Source organism: Spermophilus citellus (assembly GCF_964194105.1).
Source record: "Spermophilus citellus genome assembly, contig: SCAFFOLD_351, whole genome shotgun sequence".
Taxonomy (NCBI): Eukaryota; Metazoa; Chordata; class Mammalia; order Rodentia; family Sciuridae; genus Spermophilus; species Spermophilus citellus.
The window spans coordinates 1-25,301 of record NW_027673084.1 but is presented as its reverse complement, the minus strand read 5'-3'; the positions used below and the strand labels follow the sequence as shown (position 1 = coordinate 25,301).

Sequence of the window (25,301 nt, the reverse complement as noted above, 5' to 3'; positions counted from 1 at the left end):
ATAATATAATATAAATGGATTGAAAAACTGAAAATTATATTTTACTGCTGTATCTTTTTCCAGTGGTTAGCTAAAGTCTTAACTGTTTGAATTGCTTAATCCTTAATTATATAGCAGCCCTATTTTGGTTTTTAGGAAAGTGAGTCTGCATTTCTAGGACCCATGACCATTTTAAGATAGCCATTTAGCACAGTAAAAATTTTATAATTTAGTATGATTTTTATAGTAATGCTTTTTACAAATGTTTGAATACTAGTTTAATAAAATGTGTTTATTGGAATTAATGTTGCTGTAGTGTTGTGTATGTGTGCATGTGTGTACGTGTGTGTTACTGGGCATTGAACTCAGGGCCTTGTACATGCTAGGAAAGCACTTTGTCACCAAGCTACATTCCCAGCCCCTTTTCAGTTTCATTTTAAGATAGATTCTCACTAAGTTGCCCAGGCTATCTTTGAACTTGTGATCCTCCTGATGCACGGTGTGCATCACCATGCCTGACAATGATGATTTTTATTTTAGGTGATAAACTGTAAAATAGGCCTTGGTCTCTTAAGAAATACGTGCCTTCTTTATATGTTTGCAATAAGTATCACTTTGTTATCTTATTCTTTTTAGATATGATTGTCATTTCTTTGCTCCCAAATTTAGAGTACATGGAAAATTATTATTTACTCTGAATGTTTAAGCAACTTAGTATATTTCATAAGTCTGAATTTATTGTAGGCTTCTAATAGAAAAACTAGGTTCTTTTTTTTTAAGAGAGAGAGAGAGAGAATGAATATGAATCTTTTTTGTAGATGGACACATCACGATGCCTTTATTTTATTTTATTTTTTTTAATGTGGTGCTGAGAATCAAACCCAGGTCCCGCCCATGCTAGGCAAGCGCTCTACCACTGAGCCACAATCCCAGCTCGAAAAACTATGTTCTTAAATTAACATATTACAGTTTTTATTTTTGTTGTTTGGGTGTGGGTGTATGTTTGTTACTGGGGATTAAACCCAGGGAGCTACATTCCCAGCTGTTTTTATCTGAAACTGACTTGCTAAGTTGCTCAGGCTAGCCTTGTACTTGCAAACCAGAATTATCTCAACTTTATCCATGGTGTGGTTGACTCTGAGGACCTGCCTTTGAACATCTCCCAAGAAAATGCTCCAGCAGAGCAAAATCTTGAAAGTCATTCACAAAGACATTGTTAAAATTTGCCTTGAGCTTTTTTCTGAGCTGGCACAAAATAAAGAAAACTACAGGAAAAAAAATGTCAGAGGCATTCTCTAAAACTCTCTAAAACCTGGAAGCTCTGAGGACTCGCAATAACTACTGATGCCTTTCTGAGCTGCTTGACTATCATAGCTCCCAGTCTGGAGGTGAGATCACTTTTCTGTCAAAAATGTCTGTTGCCTGAAGGAGACTCAGGTCTCATCACTGAAGAGAGCAAAGATCAGATAGCAACTCTGCTTTTGTGGAGTGGAGAAACAGGGCTTTCAGGTTGTGTATTGGTGAGTATTGCATGCTGTAGCTTGGGGAATTTGGTGGGAAGGCCTGCAACTAACTAAAGATGAGGATGAGAAGAATGAAATGGAGGGGAGTGAGGTGAAGTTTGAGAACTCTTCTGCAAACTTATGAAAGAAATCTTAGATAAGAAGTTGAGAATCTTAGTTATGAAGGTTGTGACAATCCTCCAGTAGGCTGTCTTCAACCTGCTGCATTGTGACTAGTACTCAGGGCTGAACAGCGAACTCAGAGCAGATCATAACAGTCCAGGCACTTCAAGACAACTCTACAATGGGCAACATGATGACCAGAAAGTACTTGGAGATAGATCCTAACCAACTCATTGTGGGGCATTATAAATATGTTTAAACTGAATTAGAGGAGAACTAACTGAATATTTGCTATAGAGGTATTAGATATAATTATTATACTGGATAAATAATTTATGTAATACTGATAACATGATATTTGACATGATCTTTGATGGATATTTACAAATATTCATTTTATTACACTGTTATTTCAAAATAGAAATTTTAGTGTGTACTAAAATCAGAATGTGTCATTTCTGAGTCATGAAAAACTAATTGAAATTTAGAAGTATTATAATTTGAAAATTATCACAAGTGACTTTATATCTAGAATTAGTATTCCTACATTCCTGTGGTTTTTCACCAATTGCAATAATGTGTTAACAAAAGTTGGTTTTTTGCCTTCCCTTTAGCTTTATTTCTCAGAGATTATTCTTAGAATAAAAGTAGAGCAATCAAACTGATTTTTAAAAAGTCTCTTAGTTAGGAACCTCTCCCCCTTTTATTTGGCAGTTGTGGGTATTGGGCCTTGCACATACTAGGCAGATGCTCTACAACTGGGCTACATCTTCAGTCCTAGGATTTGTACTTTTTAAAGTGTCATGGCTCATATAAACTTAATCCTAACTCTAGACATTCTGACTAGTCTGTCCTATATATTTCAGTGTTAACAATTTCATTCTCCTGGGTTCTATTAACATAAAATTGTGAAGGCTTAAGATATGGGCAGGAATGTGGGCAGGAATGAAGTTGGTTTTTGTACTCTAGCATCCTCCTTTCTCTTACTAAAACATATCTGTGCTACAGACAAGTGGTGATATGTTAAAGAAAACCCCCTCATCTGTCTGGATGGCGTGACTAGCAGTAGTACTATCCCCAGAGGAAAGTTCTTAGGGGAGTGTTCTTTACCTCTTTATTTCCCTTGGTTTGCTTACTAGCCTTTAATTAAATTTATACCAGTAAATGGTTTTATTTGAAAATAAATAGGGCTTAATTTTAAAAATATATTTAGCTAATTTTAAGGAAGCATTTTGTAAAAGAAGATCTAGTAACTTGAAGCTTTTAGTTATCTTTCTGAAGACTAAATAGGAACTGCACTTAGAACTTCAGTTACTTAAATGAAAGTGTCTTTTGCATTGTAAGAACTTAGATGTTTGAGGAATGATTGACATTTGATATGCCTCTTAGATACTTCAGTTAAATATAATCACCATATTTGTTTTGCTATTAAGGCATTTTCCCTAGATGTAAAAGATACAGTTAGTAGAAATATTATTGTTAGGTAAATAAAATTTGGTCTATCATAATATATCAGGAAATTTTTTATACAGGTAAATGATTGCTGTAATGTGGTGAAAAGAGAAAAGCCTACCAATTTATTAATGGTACAGTATATAAAACTACTCATGATACTAATGTTTTTTATTATTTAAAACCATTTGACTTACTAACCAAGCTTTCTCCTGTATGTAATTCTTTCTGTATGTGATTTCTAAAAGTTACTAGATCTTCTTTACTGCTTAACAAAACAAAGTTACCTCATTTTCATTATAACATGGAATTGGAACAAAATTTGCAGATATGCTGTTTAGGTGCTTTTAAGGTAATATCACATTAATAGCAAACCAGATTGCTATAGAAGTGAACTTCAAAGTGAAGAGTGATGTTTTAAAGTGGATTTTGCTATGGAATTCAATATTCGAATTCCTCTCTCAGGAATGTTGCTAGTACTGAATTATTAAAAATATTGGGTTGATTTAGGAAGAAGAATTTGGTGTCGTTGATTCTTATTCTGAACAAGGCACACACTATAGTGAGACTCGCCTAGAGTTGATAGAAAACGAATTAGTTGGGAAACCTGAACATGAGCCCGAAAAACTGAACAGAGAACTGGAAGAAATGAGGGCCACCTATGGGACTGAAGGATTGCATCAGGTACATTTACCTTCTGTGGCCTTTGTTTGCTACTCACAAAAACAAAAAAGGAAATTTTTTTAAAAATATTTATTTTTTAGTTTTTTTTTTAGGTAGACACAATATCTTTATTTTACATTTATGTGGTGCTGAGAATCGAACCCAGTGCCTCACGCATGCTAGGCGAGGCACTACCACTTGAGACACATTCCCAGCCCTCCAGGAAATTTTAATGATAGTTTATGTATTTAATGAGAATTACAGGTGTTAACTTAAGATTATCTCATTCATGAGAAAAATGGGGTTCTTGCGCATAGTATTAAGAATCCCATTTTACAACTAGAATTCAACTAATAGGGGTAACATGTATGTTACTTTGTTTATTTAACTTAATAAGATAGAGTAAAATAACTTTAGTGATTTCAGGATAGATGTTTTTCTAATGAGCCTGAAAGAAAAATGTGGTATAAATCACATTTTTTTTAAAAAATGATGACTTAAACCCATTAAGAATATCAGCAAGTCCCTGTAAATATTCTCTGCAGTTAGAGTGACATCTCTTGTATTAAGTAATCAGTTATGAACTCAAGATGAAAATGGGACATTAATGAGGATGACAGAATAGACTTCAGTTTCATCCTCTCCAAAAACAAGTTTGTGGTGTTGCCTGGTAACAGATTGGGGGAGCTCCCCAATATAAAGGCATTTGCTTCTAGAATTAGATATATAGAAAAGCCAGAACAAGTGAAAAGTTTTTGCATGTGCACATTAATTTCTTTGAGATTGATTTGGAAGTAAAACAAATTTCTTAAAGCTCATAGCTTTCAAATGTGGGAGATAGCATATAAATTGTAAGAATTCCACTAATGTGCTTTGAATCTCATATTTTTTAAAAAGTTGCTTGTAATAATGATAATCAGTTTTATGTAAAATATAAGCCTAGAATGTAATTCTTTTCTCTGATTTCCTTTAGTTACAAGAATTTGAAGCAGCAGTTAAACAAAGAGATGCTATTATCACACAGCTCACCGCCAATATACAACAGGCAAGAAGGGAAAGGGATGAAACGGTGAGAGAATTTTTAGCATTGATGGAGCAAAGTCAAAAATTGCAGATTCAATTCCAACAAGTAAGTATTACAAGTAGAACAAGACTTACTCGATTTTTATAACGAATTTTTAATTTTTTTCACTTTCTAGAACAAATCTGTTATAAAGCCATTTGTTTATTCGTACTGGAAAAACTAGTGAATAAGTGTTATGTTAATCAAGAATTTAATTTATACTTCTTGGGTAGTTTCTTGCTGTTATTTTCTTTGTACTTTTCCCTGTCTCTATTTAAAAATTCTACAAAGTCTTATCAGGTGTATTTTTGCAGAAATTAACCTGCAGTTACACCCTACTTTTTCCAACCCTGGTATGGTTTTATGTTAATTAGGTTCTCAATTATAACTAGACTGACAACTGGATATATTCCATTAATCTTTAGTTGGAACTATAATCTAATTGCATTAAACAAAAGGGAGGAATTTAAGGTAAGAATACAGGCTTGTTTATAGAACTTAAGGGCAGAAATACAATCAGAACTCTGAGAGAAATTGGAACTAGAGTTTGAAAAGTCATCAGGAATCCAGGAAGAACTTTCAGTCTGCATTTTTCTCTGCCTGTCTGCCTGTCTTATTTCTCCTATTTTCTCAGCTTTATAATGTGAAAGGTAAATTCTTTGGCTCATTACCCAAAGTGCACATTACCTATCAGCATGTTGACAGCATGGAAACATGTTGACTGAGATTGTAAGCCTATGAAGTGAGCATACTTTCCAGAGAACCCCTGTGGGCTGAGGGTACGATAAAGTGTCACTTAAAATTTAATATTTTGAGGTTTCTATTTTTAAGTTACAGGCTAGTGAAACTCTACGAAACAGCACTCACAGTAACACAGCTGCAGATTTACTGCAAGCCAAACAACAGCTTGAAGAACAAGACCATCTATTAGAAGATTATCAAAAAAAGAAGGAAGACTTCAAAATGCAAATTAATTTCTTACAAGAGAAAATTAAAGTATATGAAATGGTATGTGTTTCTTAAGGAAGTCAACCTACTTGTAGCAGCTTTGTAATTAACTTTAAAGTTTTTAATGGAGGTGTTTATCTTTTTTTTATGCATATGCACCACAAAATTTCATAATTGAGGCAAACTCTTTGAGTACATAAAATAATATATTTCAAAAGCATTGAGAATTTCGTAGTAATAGTTTTAAATATGATACTACTCATTACTCTGCTCCTTAAAAGTGATCTGCCTATGTTAAACTGAAGTCAGGAGAATCTATTTTTATAACTAGGATTTCTATCCTTTTTCCCCCAACTAAATGTATTTCTTCTTATTTTAGCCATGATTATAAAATTCTGAAAAAGAAATTTTGTAAATTTAAACTACAAAAAAATGTGGTTGATTCTTTTTATTCACTTGAGTTATATTCCAGTTTGGGGAAATTATTTAGTTAATAAGAGCTCCTGGTAGGAAATGTATCACATGGATTGTAATCTTTAATCTTTTTTTTCAATTATTTTTTTTATTGGTTGTTCAAAACATTACAAAGCTCTTGACATATAATTTCATACATTAGATTCAAGTGGGTTATGAACTCCCATTTTAACCCTGTATACAGATTGCAGAATCACATCGGTTACACATCCACATTTTTACATAATGCCATATTAGTAACTGTTGTATTCTGCTACCTTTCCTGTCCTCTACTATCCCCGCTCCCCTCCCCTCCCATCTTCTCTCTCTACCCCATCTACTGTAATTCATTTCTTGTTTTTTTTTTCCCATTCCCCTCACAACCTCTTATATGTAATTTTGTACAACAATGAGGGTCTCCTTCCATTTCCATGCAATTTCCCTTTTCTCTCCCTTTCTCTCCCACCTCATGTCTCTGTTTAATGTTAATCTTTTCCTCCTGCTCTTCCTCCCTGCTCTGTTCTTAGTTGCTCTCATTATATCAAAGAAGACAGATGGCATTTGTTTTTTAGGGATTGGCTAGCTTCACTTAGTATAATCTGCTCTAATGCCATCCATTTCCCTGCAAATTCCATGATTTTGTCATTTTTTAGTGCTGAGTAATACTCCATTGTGTATAAATGCCACATTTTTTTTTTATCCATTCATCTATTGAAGGGCATCTGGGTTGGTTCCACAGTCTTGCTATTGTGAATTGTGCTACTATGAACATCTATGTGGCAGTATCCCTGTAGTACGCTCTTTTAAGGTCTTCAGGGAATAGTCCGAGAAGGGCAATAGCTGGGTCAAATGGTGGTTCCATTCCCAGCTTTCCCAGGAATCTCCATACTGCTTTCCAAATTGGCCACACCAATTTGCAGTCGCACCAGCAATGTACAAGAGTACCCTTTCCCCACATCCTCGCCAGCACTTGTTGTTGTTTGACTTCATAATGGCTGCCAATCTTACTGGAGTGAGATGGTATCTTAGGGTGGTTTTGATTTGCATTTCTCTGACTGCTAGCGATGGTGAGCATTTTTTCATGTACTTGTTGATTGATTGTATGTCCTCCTCTGAGAAGTTCAGGTCCTTGGCCCATTTGTTGATTGGGTTATTTGTTATCTTACTGTTTAATTTTTTGAGTTCCTTGTATACTCTGGATATTAGGGCTCTATCTGAAGTGTGAGGAGTAAAAATTTGTTCCCAAGATGTAGGCTCCCTATTTACCTCTCTTATTGTTTCTCTTGCTGAGAAAAAAACTTTTTAGTTTAAGTAAGTCCCATTTGTTGATTCTTGTTATTAACTCTTGTGCTATGGGCGTCCTGTTAAGGAATTTTGAGCCCGACCCCACAATATGTAGATCGGAGCCAACTTTTTCTTCTATCATACGCAGAGTCTCTGATTTGATATCAAACTCCTTGATCCATTTTGAGTTAACTTTTGTGCATGGTGAGAGAAGGGGATTCAGTTTCATTTTGTTGCATATGGATTTCCAGTTTTCCCAGCACCATTTGTTGAAGATGCTATCCTTCCTCCATTGCTTGCTTTTAGCCCCTTTATCAAATATATAAGATAGTTGTAACTTTGTGGATTAGTATCTGTGTCCTCTATTGTGTACCATTGGTCCACCCGCCTGTTTTGGTACCAGTACCGTGCTGTTTTTGTTACTATTGCTCTGTAGTATAGTTTGAAATCTGTTATCGCTATGCCACCTGATTCACACTTCCTGCTTAGAGTTGCTTTTGCTATTCTGGGTCTTTTATTTTTCCATATGAATTTCATGATTGCTTTATCTATTTCTACAAGAAATGTCATTGGGATTTTGATTGGGATTGCATTAAACCTATAGAAAACTTTTGGTAATATCGCCATTTTGATGATGTTAGTTCTGCATATCCATGAACAGAGTATATTTTTCCATCTTCTAAGATCTTCTTCTATTTCTCTCTTTAGGGTTCTATAGTTTTCATTGTATAAATCTTTCACCTCTTTTGTTAGGTTGATTCCCAAGTATTTTATTTTTTGGGGGGATATTGTGAATGGGGTGTTTTTCCTTATTTCCATTTCAGAAGTTTTGTTGCTGATATACAGCAACAAAATACCTTTGATTTATGCGTGTTGATTTTATATCCTGCCACTTTGCTGAATTCATTTATTAGTTCTAGTAGTTTTTTTGTAGACCTTTTTGGGTCTTCTAGGTATAGAATCATGTCATCTGCAAATAGTGATAATTTAAGTTCTTCTTTTCCTGTTTTTATGCCTTTAGTTTCTTTCGTCTAATTGCTCTGGCCAGTGTTTCGAGAACTATATTGAATAGAAGTGGTGATAGAGGGCATCCCTTTCTTGTTCCAGATTTTAGAGGGAATGCCTTCAATTTTTCTCCATTCAGAATGATGCTAGCCTGAGGCTTAGCATAGATAGCTTTTACAATGTTGAGGTAAGTTCCTGTTATCATCCCTAGTTTTTCTAATGTTTTGAACATAATGGGATGCTGTACTTTTGTCGAATGCTTTTTCTGCGTCTATTGAGATGATCATATGGTTCTTATCTTTAAGTCTATTGATGTGGTGAATAATATTTATTGATTTCTGTATATTAAACCATTCATCCCAGGGATGAATCCTACTTGATCATGGTGCACAATTTTTTTGATGTGTTTTTGTATCCGATTCGCCAGAATTTTATTGAGGATTTTTGCATCTAGGTTCATTAGAGATATTGGTCTGTAGTTTTCTTTCTTTGAGGTGTCTTTGTCTGGTTTCGGAATCAGGGTGATGTTGGCCTCATTGAATGAGTTTGGAAGAGCTCCCTCTTTTTCTATTTCCTGAAATAACTTGAAAATTATTGGTATTAATTCTTCTTTAAAGGTTTTGTAAAACTCCGCTGTATACCCATCTGGTCCTGGGCTTTTCTTGGTTGGTAGTCGTTCGATTGCTTCTTCTATTTCTTCCATTGATATTGGTCTGTTCAAATTGTGTGTATCCTCCTGGCTCAGTCTGGGCAAATCATATGACTTAAGAAATTTATCGATGTCTTCACTATCTTCTATTTTATTGGAATATAGGTTTTCAAAATAATTGCTAATTATCTTGTGTATTTCTGTAGTGTCTGTTGTGGTATTGCCTTTCTCATCCCGTATGTTAGTAATTTGAGTTCTCTCTATTCTTCTCTTCATTAGGATGGCTAAGGGTCTGTTGATCTTATTTATTTTTTCGAAGAACCAACTTTTAGTTTTGTCAGTTTTTCAATAGTTTCTTTTGTTTCAATATCGTTGATTTCCGCTCCGATTTTAATTATTTCTTGCCTTCTGCTACATTTTCTGTTGTTTTACTCTTCCTTTTCTAGGGCTTTGAGATGAAGTGTGAGCTCATTTATTTGTTGGTTTTTCCTTTTTTTTTTTTTTTTTTTTTTTGAGGAATGACCATCAGGCGATGAATTTCCCTCTTAAAACTGCTTTCATTGTGTCCCATAGATTCCGATATGTTGTGTCTGTATTTTCATTTATCTCTAAGGATTTTTTGATTTCCTCCTTTATGTCTTCTGTAACCCATTGATCATTCAGTAACATTTTGTTCATTTTCCATGTGATGTAGGATTTTTCCTTCCTCCTTTATCATTGATTTCCAGTTTCATTCCATTATGATCAAATAAAATGCATGGTATTATCTCCACCCCTTTATATTTACTGAGGGTTGCCCTATGGCATAATATATGGTCTATTTTTGAGAAGGATCCATGTGCTGCTGAGAAAAAAGTATATCTACTTGATGATGGTTGATATATTCTATATATGTCAGTTAAGTCTAGGTTATTGATTGTGATATTGAGGTCAATAGTTTCTTTATTCAACTTTTGTTTGGAGGATCTGTCCAATGGTGAGAGAGGTGTGTTGAAGTCACCCATAATTATTGTGATGTGGTCTATTTGATTCTTGAACTTGAGGAGAGTTTGTTTTATGAACGTCGTAGCACCAGTATTTGGTGCATAAATATTGATAATTGTTATGTCTTCTTGGTGAATGGTTTCTTTTAACAGTATATAATGTCCTTATCCCTTTTGATTAACTTAGTCTTGAAGTTGATTTTATTCGATATGAGGATGGCCACCCCTGCTTGCTTACGAGGACCGTATGCGTGGTATATTTTTTCCCAACTTTTCACCTTCAGCCTGTGTATGTCTTTTCCAATCAGATGTGTCTCCTGGAGGCAACATATTGTTGGATTTTTTTTTAATCCATGTTACCAGCGTATGTCGCTTTATTGGAGTGTTTAAGCCATTAACGTTTAGAGTTACTATTGATATATGGTTTGTACTTCCAGCCATGTTTGATTATTTATCTTTTTTTTAAATTTAGTTTGTTTCTCCATGATTAGCTTTCCCCCTGCCCTCTGTCTTTACTGAGGTACTTCCCATTGTTGGTTTTGGTTATGGTTTTTCATTTCTTCCTCGTGTAGTGTTTTGCTCAATATGCTTTGCAATGCTGGTTTTATGGCTGCAAATTCTTTTAACTTTTGTTTATCATGAAGATTTTTATTTCGTTGTCGTACCTGAAACTTAATTTTGCTGGATACAAAATTCTTGGTTGGCATCCATTGTCTTTCAGTGTTTGAAATACGTTGTTCCAGGATCTTCTCGCTTTCAGCGTTTGTGATGAAAAATCCGTTGTTAACCTTATTGGTTTATCCCTGAATGTAATCTGCCTCCTTTCTCTTGTAGCTTTTAATATTTTCTCTTTGTTCTGTATATTGGATATCTTCATAAAAATGTGTCTTGACGTTGGTCTACTGTGATTTTGTGTGCTCGGTGTCCTGTATGCATCTACAATTTGCTCATCCGATACCTTTTTTATTTCTGGAAAGTTTTCTATAATTATTTCAATCAGCAGGTTGCTCATTCCCTTGGTTTGAACCTCTATACCTTCCTCTATCCTGATGACTCTTAAGTTTGTTTTTTTTTATGTTATCCCATATCTTTTGGATGTTTTTCTCGTGATTTTTTACCAGCCTTTCTGAGTTGGCTAGACTCTTTTCAAGATGATATATTTTGTCTTCATTATCTGACGTTCTGGCTTCTACTTGCTCCACTCTGTTAGTGATACTCTCATTTGAGTTTTTAATTTGGTTGATAGTTTCCTTCATTTCTAGAATTATTGTTTGATTATTTTTTATAATCTCTATCTCCTGATAAAGATGCTTAACTTCTTTTATCTGTTTATGTAATTCATTTTCAATGTGTTCTTTCGCTGCTTTAATTTGCTGTCTTGTATCCTCTTTAAGGTTCCATTCCATCTGTCTAAGGTATTCCTTGAGTTCTTTATTTGACCATTTTTCTGATGACTCTAGGTCCTCCTGAATATTTAGGCTCTCCTGCCTTGTTGGTATTCCTTTTCTTCCTTGCTTTTTCATGCTGATCATGTTACTTCTTGTTCTGTTAGACTGCTGAGTTACTGTGTACTCCTATTTATTTGATGCTTGGGAGGAAAGGTATTAGAAGGGAAGGGAACAAGTCACTAAAGAGAATGAGAGTAAGCAGGTAGAATTAAAGGAAGGGGGAGTAAGGAAATTGAAAAGAAATGAAAAGACAAAAGAAAAAAAATAGAAAATAAAAAAAGAAAAAAGTTTTAAAAAAATAATCAAAAAAATTAAATTTAAAAATTTAAAAAATAAAAAAATGGAAATGAAAAGAAAAAAACCCAAATAATAAAAGAAAAAAAATTTAATAAATGCAGTCTTAGAGTTTAATTAACTTCTCTTCCAGTAGGTAGAGCTGTGCCCACTGGGCCACGCTTCTCCTCTCAATACACGGGAACCAATCACTGTGCAGCAGCTCCTCTTCCCAGACTGGGCGGGTCTCCAATCCTGATTGCCTAGGGCCTTCTCTTGTGTCTAGTCACTTCCCCACTTTTCCTCAAGCCAGGCCCTGCTCACCAGTTATGCTTACCACAATACTGGCTACACGCCAGGTCTGCTGCTCCCGGGAGCCCTATTTTCTTGAACGACTGGTCACACTCTCCCTGTTTTCCATTCTCTTAGACCCTAGGTTTGTGGAGCTTGGGGCTGAGAACCCTCGGTGAATTTTGCTTGTCCTCCGGTAGCCACACCCCTGGTAGCTGGTGCAAGAGACCTCAGTTGTCAGCACTGGTGGGAGCGGTAGCCGGGGGTTCCGCGCCCTGGGTCCCGCACCACTCTTGATTCCCTTGGTCTGACTATCGTGCTCACGGGAGAGCTGGGAGGGGCCCTTAAGGTTTCCCCACTGTGTAGAGAGGGTGGGCTGGGGGTTACACACCTGTAGCTGCCGGTTTCAATGGAGTTATCTCCTCCACCGCATTCTGGTGACGTCAGTTCTCTGCCATGGTGGTATCCCATGCAAATGGCGACTGTTCATTCCCTTTGCCGGGTGACCAATGTAATGGGTGGGTCCTGACTGGCTCTCCCAAGCCCCGTCTCAATCCTGTGGCCACTGCCTATGAAGGCTCGGTTGGTATTAACCTCCGCAGGTTCAGAAGGGCCGACCAGTTGTTTCAGCGGGATCGTTTAGTGCTGAGTCACAGTTGTTTGTCTGCGAGACACAGGCGATCCAGGCTCAGTGTGTGTTCTGAGAGGCCCAGACTGTTCGCCCCAGATCCACATCAGCTCAGCATTGCCTAGTGATCCTGAGCAAACAGCATTTAGACGGTTTATGACTCCCTATGCCCACGCAGCTGAAGAGGTCAGAGACTTGATGTCTCCGCGCCCGCCGCCATGTTGTAATCTTTAATCTTAAAAACAATTCATGCTAGTAGATTCTATTTTTTTTTGTTTGTTTTTTTGAGAAGTTGAAGTTTAGATGTGATTTGCCTGAAGCTGCCCCATTAACAGGTGCCAGAGTTGAGATTTTGAGCTCCTTGCACTACACTGCATTCTGATCCTTGCCATCTCTGTCCTCTTTTTTTCTCTATGAGAGTTGAAACAAGGCAGTGTGATCATATAGTGTGATCATATCATTTGAATATAGCTGAACATCATTTTACAGTAACTCAAATTTCTTGCCATCACTCTGTGCGTGTCTACAAATGTCTATGAAAGCACCATTGGTATGGATTTGTGGGTTTCAAATAAATTTGAGCAAGTAGGCAAATACAGAATCTGTGAATAATGAAGATGCAGAATACATATAATACAGCATATTTTATAAACATAGAAGATTCTACAGAAAGTTGAGAAATTACCAAGGCAAGAATATTGTTTGGATAACAAAAGCATTAACTAGCACTTATTAAGTACTTACTCTATAACAGGCAGTATTCAAAGCCTCTTACACATATTAATGCATTGAATCATCACTACAACCCTATGAGATAAGGGTACCTTTATCATTTACATTTTACAAATGATGGTACCAAGACAACGCAAGATGAAGGAAATAATCCAGGTGCAGAAGTGATGTATTGATAGAGCCAGATTTCAAAGCTCAGTTATGTGACTCCAGAGACTCCTCTTTAAAAAATAGGAAATGTACAAATTAAAATTATGAGAAGGGCATGCTTTTCAACTAAGGTAATTTAAAGATTATGCAAGTGTTTACAGAATATCTATTCTGTAGTAACCCTTGCAAAAGTTATATGATGAACCTTAAGATGTCCCCTTTCTTCACTGAACCCATGGAGAGGTGTGACATGTACACAAGTTACCACAAAATAAAAAATAAGTGCAGGTAACAAGTATTATGATTGTTTTGACTAGGTCTGCTTTATGAGGAAAAGATTCAGGGTAGACATCAGCAGGGAGGTAATATTTGAGATAGATCTATAAATTGGAATAAAGTGGTATTTATATTTTGTTTACCCATAAATTGGTATAACATATGGAACATAATAGCTATTCAATACCTATTTGGTAATCAAGATAATTGTTTATGAATTCATAACAAATAGAGGTAGGCAGGATATTCTTTGCGGGGTGTGGAGTGGGCATAAAGACCCAGGCTGAAATGTTGAAAATGTATAGGGAGCAAAAAATAATTTACTTAGAAAGCAGTAGGCTTTGGAAGTGTCTTTCTGGAGGGTAAGAGTAGAAAGATAATCGAGGCCTAGGTTGAAAGTGCCCAGATCTAGGATTTTATTATCTCTTATTGTCACTAGGCAGTATAATTTCAGATTATCTAAAATTTATGTAATTCATTTTAGTAATGAAAATAAACTGTTTATTTGAATGTTAGCAACAATACTTGTATTGTTCTTATTATATTTTAATTTCTCAGTTTTCAAAAAATTGAATCCCTTTGACAAGTAGTTCTGTCAGAGCAGATGAAGTAACTATATTGATGGTCAAAGGCTCATTATTCTAATTCTCCAAACCTCCTGTGTTATAATAGTCACAAACAGGAAGTATATTATTCCCCACTCTTCCAGGTGTAGTTCTAAAAATAGAGGATTGCATCCATGACTGAAGGGCTGTCAGTTTTGTAACATAGAACAAGTCATTTAAAACCATGTAATTTGAAAAAAGCTAAACAAAGAAAACTGTGAATTTGTGGTGTTTAATAGTTGAATGAAGAATTATGGTTAGTTATTTATTAATCATATTAGGTGTTGGACAGTGTTGAATTAAGTTATTTTCTTTTATGAGGAGTGTTCCTTTTATCTTATAGAATAATCAGGAAATAAAATTATAGCAGATTTTTATATCAGTGTTAATATTTTTCAAAACTAGTTATTATTTAACAGTTTAGCTAAAATTGACCATCATGAACTGATTTTACTTTTTAAAAAATTTTTTTAGTTGTAGATGGACATGATATCTTTATGTATTCATTTATTTTTATGTGGTGCTGAGAATTGAACCCAGTGCCTCACGCGTGTAAGGCAAACACTCTACCTCTGTGACCCAGCCCCAGTCCTGATTTTACATTTTATATAGGTTCCAAATGATTTATAAATTTATTTCTAGTATATGAATATATTTGTATAAAGTTCAGTAAAAATAAAATACCTTAATTATTTTATTTTAGCCTCAAACACATTCTGGGAAATAGAGGAAGTTTATCTTTATTGTACAGATAGAAATACCAGGATTAACAGATTAAACTAATTTACTAATGTTGCATTCTAGTGTAGAAATTATTAAGGCTCAGCACTTGGTAATAACATATGATGTAATTGGAAAAGGAATATGTGACACTAAGACAACAGCTCATAGTCTCACTCAAGAGGCTGCACAAGATAACCTTGGTTTATGTAGTGCAAAATTTGGCCTTTATTTGTTAGGCTCAGAAGTCTTTTTTTTTCCTTGAGCTATATCAGAGGTGAATTAGTTCAAGAGGTTAATGTTTAAGTCTAAATATAAGACTGTGAATTTACAATGAGAAATAATTATCACAAACTTCAGATTTTAAGCTCATTGGATTTTATTTTCTTTCTATGGACAGATGAATTTTAAAAGCCAGGTAATAATTTAAAAAGTTGTTTATTAAGTATTAGATGAAAGGGTGTTGGAGGAATCAGATCTTCAGTGGCATGAGGTTGAGATAACCTGTTACATCCATCTCAGAGTTGTAATGTTCATGTCTGTAGACTAAACTTCTTAAATGCTCCTTGCTGTAACTCCCAACATTGTTTTCTGCATTAAGTATGGCTTTTCGAGAGGGATCAGACTTCTCAAAGGTTGACAGTGCGTTGGTCTTCTTCCAAGAACTATACTCAATTGATCAATGCCTACATTTTCTTAGTACATTCATTCAAGGCGCCTAGAAGTCCTGTTTGGCAAGGACTCGTGTCTCCTTAAGATAACTTTACTTCCTTACCCATATTTTCATCAGTTATATAGATTTCACTTATTTCCTTGGCTTTGGGAATACAGCTCTTAACTGCTTAATGAATATGCGTTAATATGTCTTGTCTTAGCCTAATCTCCAGTTCCAAAATTGAGTCCCCAGATAGGAACTGGGGAAAATTATCTGATGGTCTTTTATATTTCTGTTTGAACTGTGAGTCTAAGCCCAAGTTGGTATGCCGTAAATATACAGTAGTGGTCTTAGGTGTCACTTGATGTTTAGTCACTTAAGCATTGCATATCCCTAAATTTCTGATTCACTTAAAACCCCAGGAATGAAGTTAAGGAAGACTTAAAGGAATCCACTTTAGTTCTTGTTGTTTTTCTCATTTTATAGCACTTGTCCATGAAATACCTTCAAATCATTAGAATCCAGGGGAGGACCGGTATTTTTTTTTTGTTTGTTTCTTCTGAGAATCCAGGGGAGGACCGGTTTTTATTTTTTTGTGTCTTCTGAAAGTGTCTAGAGAGTATGTAGTACTATAACTAGCCATCAGAAATACTTAATATTTAGAATGTTGACCAGTTAATAAGAAAAATGAAAATGTGATGGTTTATATAGATATTTTAGTCAGACTGGTTTTTGTTTTGTTTTGCTTTTTTGGTGGTGCTAGAGATCAAACCCAAGGCCTTACACATGCTAGGCAAATTAGATTGCATTTTTAAATTTAAATATTTAATCACAGCACAATATAAGAGAAATTTCTTCCCAAGAAGGGTAAAACTGTTATATTGTTTGCTCATATGTACTGTCAGGTAGATAAGTCCTAGGTCTCCTTGTACTGGGAAAAATGGGGGGGCAGGCCCAACAGTTGCTTTTTATAGAATTATATAAAAAGGAGACACCCATAAGAAGTTGCCAGAAGCTAAAAATGTCATTCTTATATTTTCATTTTCTTTTCTTTCTAAAGGAACAAGATGAAGTAGAAAAGTCAAATAAAAAAGAATTACAGGAAAAGGAGGCAATCATCCAGGCATTAAATATAAGACTAATAGAAGAAGAAAAAAAGAATCTTGAGCTAAAAGATCAAGTCACAGCCACTGAAAAATTAATAAGAGAATTACAAGAACAAATTGCAAGTATGAAATTAGAGCTGGCTAATTCTAAGCAAAAAGAAAGACAGTGTTCTGAAGAAATAAAACAGGGTACAGCTGAAGACCTTCAGAAAAGATATCATTACTCAGAATGCCAGTTTGAATCTGATGTGGTACAGAGAATGGTGGAACAAGAAATGCAGAAAAGATTAGAACAACTCCGAGCAGAGATGGATGAAATGTATGGGCAACAGATAGTACAGATGAAACAAGAGTTAATAAAGCAACACATGTCACAGATAGAGGAACTTAAAGCACAACATAAGGAAGAAATTGAGAGTGTTTTAAAATCACATTTAAATATTACAATTAATGAAGATCAAATAAAGTTAATGAACGTGGCAATAAATGAACTGAATATGAAATTACAAGATACTAACGCTCAAAAGGAAAAACTCCAAGAAGAACTAGGAATAATTTCAGGAGAAAAATCTACTCTGCAGAGACAACTTGATGACCTTTTGGAAGAATTGAACTTTTTAAGGGACCAAATTCAGAGAGCTAGAATGATAATAGCTGAACAAGAAAGTCAACTGAATGAAGCACATAAGTCCCTTAGTACAGTGGAAGCTTTAAAAGCTGAGATTGTTCTGGCATCTGAATCTAGGAAAGAACTAGAGTTAAAACATGAAGCAGAAGTTACAAATTACAAGATAAAACTTGAAATGTTGGAAAAAGAAAAAAATGCTGTATTAGACAGAATGGCTGAATCACAAGAAGCTGAATTAGAGAGGCTGAGAACACAGCTCCTATTTAGTCATGAAGAAGAACTTTCGAAACTAAAAGAAGATTTAGAAGTTGAACATCGAATAAATATTGAAAAACTTAAAGATAGCTTAGGCATTCACTATAAACAGCAGATAGATGGCTTACAAAATGAAATGAGACAAAAGATAGAAACAATGCAATTTGAAAAAGATAATTTGATAACTAAGCAGAATCAGTTGGTTTTGGAAATTTCAAAACTGAAAGATTTACAGAAGTCCATCATGGATTCAAAATCAGAAGAAATGACCCTTCAAATGCATGAACTCCAAGAGGAAATCGAAATATTAAGACGAGAAAAAAAAGAAAAAGTTACACTTGAACAAGAAGTTCAGGAATTACAACTTAAAATTGAATTATTGGAGAAACAAATAAAGGAAAAAGAGGATGACCTTAAAGAAAAGTTTTCACAACTTGAAACAGAAAATAACATTCTTAAAAATGAGAAAAAAGCTATTGAGGACATGTTGAAAATTTATGTTCCTGCTGAACAAGAAGAAAAATTGATTTTCATTGACTCCAGCAAGTCCATATCCAAAGATTGTAGCTGGCAAAAAGAAATGGAAATGCTTACAAAAGAGAATGAGGCCCTCAAGCAAAAGTGCATTCAGCTAAATGAAGAAATTGAGAAGCAAAGAAGTACATTTTCATTTGCTGTAAAAAATTTTGAAGTTAACTATCAAGAGTTACAGGAGGAGTATATTTGCCTTCTCAAGGTAAAAGATGATTTAGAAGATAGTAAAAACAAACAAGAATTAGAGTATAAAAGTAAACTTAAAGCACTAAATGAAGAGCTTCATTTACAAAGAATAAATCCAGCTATAATCAAGTTGAAAAGTGCCATGCTTGATACTGACAAAGCTTTTGTCGCAGAGCCATTAGAAATCTGTGAAGTTGTTGAGAAAGATACAACAGAACTTATGGAAAAACTTGAGGTAACCAAGCGAGAAAAGCTAGAATTGTCAGAGAAACTGTCTGATCTCTCTGAACAATTAAAACAGAAACATGGTGAGGTTAATTTTCTCAGTGAAGAAGTCAAATCTTTAAAGCAAGAAAAAGAGAAAATTCTATTGAGATGTCAAGAGCTAGAACTCCTAATTAACCATCATAGAGCAGAAAATGTAAACATGTGTGATGTTCATTTAAGCTCTTTACAAGATGGAATAGTAACTATTATAAGCAAGGATTCTCAAGGATCATTATCTAATGTAGGTGAATATTTTGGAGAAGAAGCAAAAACAGTAGTGGAAGAGAAAATTTCTTTTGAAAATGTGGCTATTAGAAGAGAAAGCAAGCAAGAACAGTTATTTTCACCATCAGTAACAAATGAATCCTCACCTGGGACAGATCAATCAAGTGAAAACGATAAACTCCTTCAGGAACTTTATGTACTTATATCAGAACAGGTATGTTTACTTATTTACATATGGTATAGCACAGTGAAAATGTACATTTCGTGCTAAAAAGAGTTTTCACCTTCTTAAAACAAATTCATAAAACAGAATGAAAGTGAATCATGTAATTCTCATTTGGATCTATCATTTATCATTTAATTTTCCTATTTTTTCTTAAACACTGTTTTTCTTTTAGCTAATCTATTACATATTCTGCTCAGGAAGTAAAGCAATATTTTCTTTGTAAAGACAATACTTTAAATAATATTGTTTAGAATCTCAACTTTACAAAAGTTATTGATTTTATAACTTAGTATTTTGTTGCAATTTCAAAGACTTTTAGAGTTTTTATTTCATACTGGTCTTTTTCAAGGTTCCACAATTGTAAACAAACTCTTGAGTGTTTTAGAACCTTATGCAGTTGTTCAATAGTTACAAATTCTTTTTCCTTTGTGCAAGAAAAACACTTAAGTCCTAGAGTTTTTTGAGTCTTATACCTGAGGAGGAAAAAATAGTATTAATTCTCTGTACAGCTAAAGAAATAGAACACATAAAATAATAGGTTATTTCCTTTTATGTCAGCTATTGATATTAGAAATAACAGAAAAGTCTGATGTGTATCTTCAGTATGATAATGCTAAATAAACTTTTTATAATTAAAAACATCTTTTAGCTATAGATGGACATTTTACCTTTATTTTATTTATTTATAATATGGTGCTGAGGATTTAACCCAGTGCTTCACACATGCTAGGCAAGCTCTCTACCACTGAGCCACAACTGTAGCCTGCTAAATAAACTTATGTGTTTCTAAAAGTTAGGTAATAAATATCTTTTGCAGATATAAGAGTTTAGTGTTGAAACAGAGAAGAAGTTAAGGAGTATATATTTCAGTGAGGAAGACAGGTAATAAATTAGAAAATAAGACAGAAATATTGTTACAGTCTATGAAGAAATAAAATAGGGTATTGTGATAAAATAAAACAGGGAAGCTCACAAAAGAAATTGAGAATGATGGGTGGAGGTGGGTGGTGGTCTGGAGCTTGGAGGAATTAACATTGAACTGAGATTCGAATGAGAGGGAGGAGGCTGCATTATGGAAATTAGAGTAGTTGTACCATGAGTAAGTTTGAGGAACCGAATTGAAGGCTTATGTAGTTGAGTTTGAGAAGAGTTTGAAGAAGGAAGAAACTCAATCATAGGGAGCCTTATAGACTTTGTAAGTTTAGATTTTTATCCCTAAGTACAATAGGAAGTCATCGGAAAGTTTTCTGTTTTTATTTCTACTGACATGTTTATGTTGATGATCTTATCAAATGTGGTCATACTTTACGTTTTTAATAACTTGAATAGAGCCAAGAAATTCAAATTGCTTAACTACTATTGCTATGATGAATATTGCAAATTGTTTTTAAAACTATAAATGGTGGTGATTACTCCTAAAAAATGTCAGACATAATTTAAATTTTATTAAAAAGCATTATTCAAAGAAGACCTGAATTTGAAGCACATTTGTCAAATTGGTGAAATTTTCTTAATAGGAATTTTGTTTCTGTATTGAAGATACTTGCAATGGTATTTAGATACTCTCTCCTTGAAATTAACTAAACAAAGTGAAGAAAAGCAAGTCTGTAAATTGTTCCCATTTATCATTACTAAAATAAACTCCATCATTGATACAGAGGGGAGTAAGGTATGTATGCAGGTGGAGGGAAGCTCACAGAAGAAATTGAGCGGTGACTTACATAGTGATACTGTTTACTTGTCTGAAATACTGCAGAGGCAACAAAATACTCCTACTCTCAGTATTAAACTTAGTAATTAGAGCAGATATATCTCACTGAAACCAAAATAAATGTGGCTGTTAAGAATTTTTAACTGGCCAGCTGCAGTGGCAAATGCCTGTAATCCCAGCTGAGGGAGGCTGAGGCAGGAGGCTAGTGAGTTCAAAGCCAGCCTCAGCAACAGTGAGGCGGTAAGCAACTCAGTGAGACCCTCTCTCTAAATAAAATACAAAATAAGGATGAGATGTGGTTCAGTGATCAAGTGCCCTGAGTTCAATCTCCGGTACCAAAAAAGAAAAAGAAAAAAATAATTTTTTAACTGAAAAGAAAGAAATGAATAGTTTTGGAGTATAATTCCAGATTATCAGAGAATCTTTTCAACATTGGGGTGCAAGAAATAAGGAGTGGCAGGAACATTATAGATATTGGCTAATTATTGATGCTGAGAGAAGCCATAAATTCAAGTGTGTGTGTTTAAAATTGGAGGTAATTATTGGTATTGGAAGAGATACTAGAGCTTAGAAACATATACTGGAGCTTAGAAACCTCAAGAGGAACCATAATATCAGTTCTGTGAGTGAAGAGACACTACTATATAGGCTATATAGACAGCTGCTATATCCCTAGTACCTAGAATAATGTTTTGCACATGATCAGCAGTTAATAATGTTTTACGAATGGACAGATGAGGGGTGAATAGGGGAAATAAAGCCGTTTTATCAAGAATCAGCAGTGAATCAGGATAGGCCTTCATGTTAGAATGAAAATCAGAATAGCTTTTGTCGCTTGCTATTTAGCATTGTTCTATAAGCCCTAACCATTCCAAAGATAAAAAGATACATGGCATAAATAGAAATAGATAATTCACAGGTGTAATTAAGAAATTGAGAAAAAAAATCTAAGCAAATAAACCAAAAAACCTAATGTGAAATAAATGTCAAAATTAGCCAAAAATATGTAAGACCAATACAAATAAAATTAGAATACTTTAATGAAAAATATTTGAATAAATGAAAAGTCTCATTTCTGAGTGGGCAATTTTTTATATTATAGAATGTCAGTTATCTCTAGATTTATCAAACTTAAAAAGTTACGGAAATTTGACTTAATTGGTTTATAGTTCAGCTGGAAGAGTAAATGCACAAGTAGAGCCATGAATATTTTTTTTTTAAAGTAGAATGTATGTAACATGATATGTGAAAATAATTTTTAGGTTTAAATATTATCAATTTAATAAATGAGATATTGAAATGAGTTAAGTATTCAACAGCATAGAAAAGTGTCAAGAATATCTACATTCAAAGGAAATAGAAGGAAGGAAATAAAGAGCAAAAATAAGGGAACTTGTAATAAACAAGTGGGAAAATTTTTCAAGAATTTTGGAGGTTTATTATTTGAAAAGATTATTTACAGGTATTAGATCTCCAAAAATATGACCAAGGGGAAAACACATAAGCAAAATCGAGAATGAAATAAGGATATAAGTACAGGTACCACAAGAAATTTTAAAAGTCATAAATAATGCTACAAATAATCTCTGCCAATAGATTTGAAAATATAAGCAAACTCTAGATGGTGTTCTGGAAGAATATAAATTACCAGAACTAATGCAAATAGAAATGAATAAGTTCAAATGACCATTAAATAGAAATGAATAAGTCAGGAATCATTAAAGAGTTTGAAGTAGTGGTCAGAAATTTTCCCTTTTGCCTCATCTCAAACCAAAATTCTAGACTTAAGACCATTTTACAAGTGATTCTTATTAACTCTCCAAGAACAAAAGTGTAATTGTCCACTAAAATAGGATTAAAGAGAGAATGGAAGAAGAAAGGAAAGAAGAAAAACTGAAGAAAGAAAAACCACCCGGTTCACCTTAGAAGGCCAATCTTAATATGAAGTCCTGATAGAAATTGTAAAGAAAATAAAATTGTAGAGTAATCTAACTTGTAAGTGTGGTTGCAGAAATTCCAAATAAAATATTAACAAGTTATATTAAGAGTGGACAAATAGTTAAACATTTGAAAAAATATCTGTGACTGTAATCTCTACATTTTTATGTAGCAAGACAAAATCCATGATTATTTTAGTACATAATCAGAAAAAAATTCATAAAAAATTTGACAACCCATTTATAAGTTAAAAAAAAAGCTTTAGGAAATCAGGAATAGCAGGGAAATTTTCTAGTCATGATGCTGATTTTCATCAAAATGTTGACAGATTATATTTCTGATGGTGAAATTTAGAAGCATTTCCATTAGAATCAAGCATAGGACTAGGATACATACCCATTGTCAACATTACTATTGCAACATGGTTTTGTAGTTCTTAGTGAATGCTTCTCCAGTTCTTGCAATATGACAAGAATAGGAAATGAGAAAAAATATGAACAGATCAGGCAAAACTTTAAACCCAAGATAAGATGTTTTGAGTTTTTGTTAAGAAAATTATAAAATATTGAAGGACACAAAGACCTGACTGTGTGCTAATACATATCATATCCATAATGGAAAGATACAAAGAAAAATATCAGTTCTCTCCTAATTAATAGTTCTAGTCAAAATTACAATAAGGTTTCTTAATGAATGTGGACCACTGATTCTAAAATTGATATAGAAGAGTAAATAGCCAAGAATACTCAAGACAATCCTAAAAGTATGTATTTGTTATCAAAACTTATTACAAAATCATTATAAACAATATGGTTTGATGCCAGGATGGTTAAGTAGATCAGTGGAATATAATGAAAAGCCCAGAACAGATCTGTATCTTGTAAAAATTTAGTATGTGGCAAGAAGGCCCTACAAATCAATGAATCACTTAGTGAATCTCTACTACATTCCAGGCACTGTTCAAGTCATTCATAATTTAACAGTGAATAAAAATGGTCAAGGAAGAATAAAGTTTACTTTTTAGGGTTTAGATGAACATTAGAAAATACAGACAAATATTTCTGGTGGTCTTAAGTGCTATGAATAAAATTACAGTATGATAAGAAGAATAAGATCCCTAAGTGTAGGGCTTTTTTTGCATAGGGTAGGTCAAGGAAGACTACTTTGGTGAGATAATATTTGAGCAGAGACAAAGGAAATCAAAAAATAAACCAAATTAGCAGAAGAAGCTTAGAGTATTCAAAATTGTTTGGGAGGAAAAAAAAACAAAATTGTTTGAGCACAATTGACTTTTGATACTAGAGGTTAGAAGTTAGGGAATTAGATCCTTGTTGCTTTAGGGAAAAAAAAATCAGGTTGGTTAAAAATGTACACATAAGAAGAAAATAGAATCTTAAGATAGGGAAAGACTTTTAATAAAGACAAAGCATGGGAAAAGATTTAAAATTTTTATTGTATCTTTTAAAAACAATAATATAAAACAGATTTGAGGACTGGGACTAGATATTTGCCATGTATGTAAGTTGCAAACAAAAGCTATCAAGAATATAGAAAGAACAATTAATGTAACAAGAGGTCCAAAAATAAAATAATAATGGGCAAAAGATGTGAAAGACATGTGCCTGAATAGGAAATCAAAGTATCTAATAAACATGAAAATATTCTTTCAACCTTACTATTCAGTGTAAAAATAAAATAACATTTTATACCCATTAGGTTGGTGAAGTTAGTCTGATATAAAGAATGGTAAGGATGTGAGTATATAAGTACTCAACCTTCTGGAAGCATTGTAAATTAGTACTGTCATATAAAAATAATTTGATCAAATCTAGCACAGTTAAAAATGCACTATATTTCTAAGTAGTTCTCAAAGTGTGGTTCCTGACCAGAAGCACAGCATTACTTGGTAACGGGTTAGAATTCAAAGCTCTTTGACCTCTCCTGAATCAGAAACCGTGCGGATGGGGATAGGTTCCTAAAGTAACCTGTTTTAATAAGCATTCCAAGTGATTCTGATGCATGTTACATTTGAGAACCACTAATTAGAAAGAAATTAGCGCATTTATCTAAGGGCATGTGTAAGAATTTAACAGCAGTATTTTTTTAAATATCCAAAAATTAGGAATAAACCAATTTATCTCTTGAAAGGAAATGGACAAATTTTGGTATAGTCATAATACCACAGTTAAAATGAATTAACCTGTTGCCTACATGCTGCTAACTTTTTGTTTGTTTGTTTGTTTGTTTGTGGTACTGGACATTAAACCCCCTGTTACCTACATGGAATAATACCAGAGACATATTGAATAAGAAAATAAATTTGTAAAATTAATATTATTTGTG

At 33.9% G+C, this 25,301-nt stretch overlaps 1 protein-coding gene across 1 annotated transcript in view; it reads left to right on the top strand.

Annotated features, from left to right (window-relative positions):
- LOC308640133 (A-kinase anchor protein 9-like) overlaps positions 1-19,297 on the top strand; it is a gene marked incomplete at both ends in the record, with an annotated part of 29,561 nt that extends 10,264 nt beyond the window's left edge. Inside the window, 5 exons of the mRNA XM_081312152.1 lie at positions 3,137-3,190; positions 3,567-3,740; positions 4,693-4,848; positions 5,614-5,790; positions 16,943-19,297. Of these exons, the coding sequence (XP_081168278.1) occupies positions 3,137-3,190; positions 3,567-3,740; positions 4,693-4,848; positions 5,614-5,790; positions 16,943-19,297 (2,916 nt within the window). The remainder of the gene's footprint in view (positions 1-3,136; positions 3,191-3,566; positions 3,741-4,692; positions 4,849-5,613; positions 5,791-16,942) is intronic.
- Positions 19,298-25,301: the final 6,004 nt, after the last annotated feature.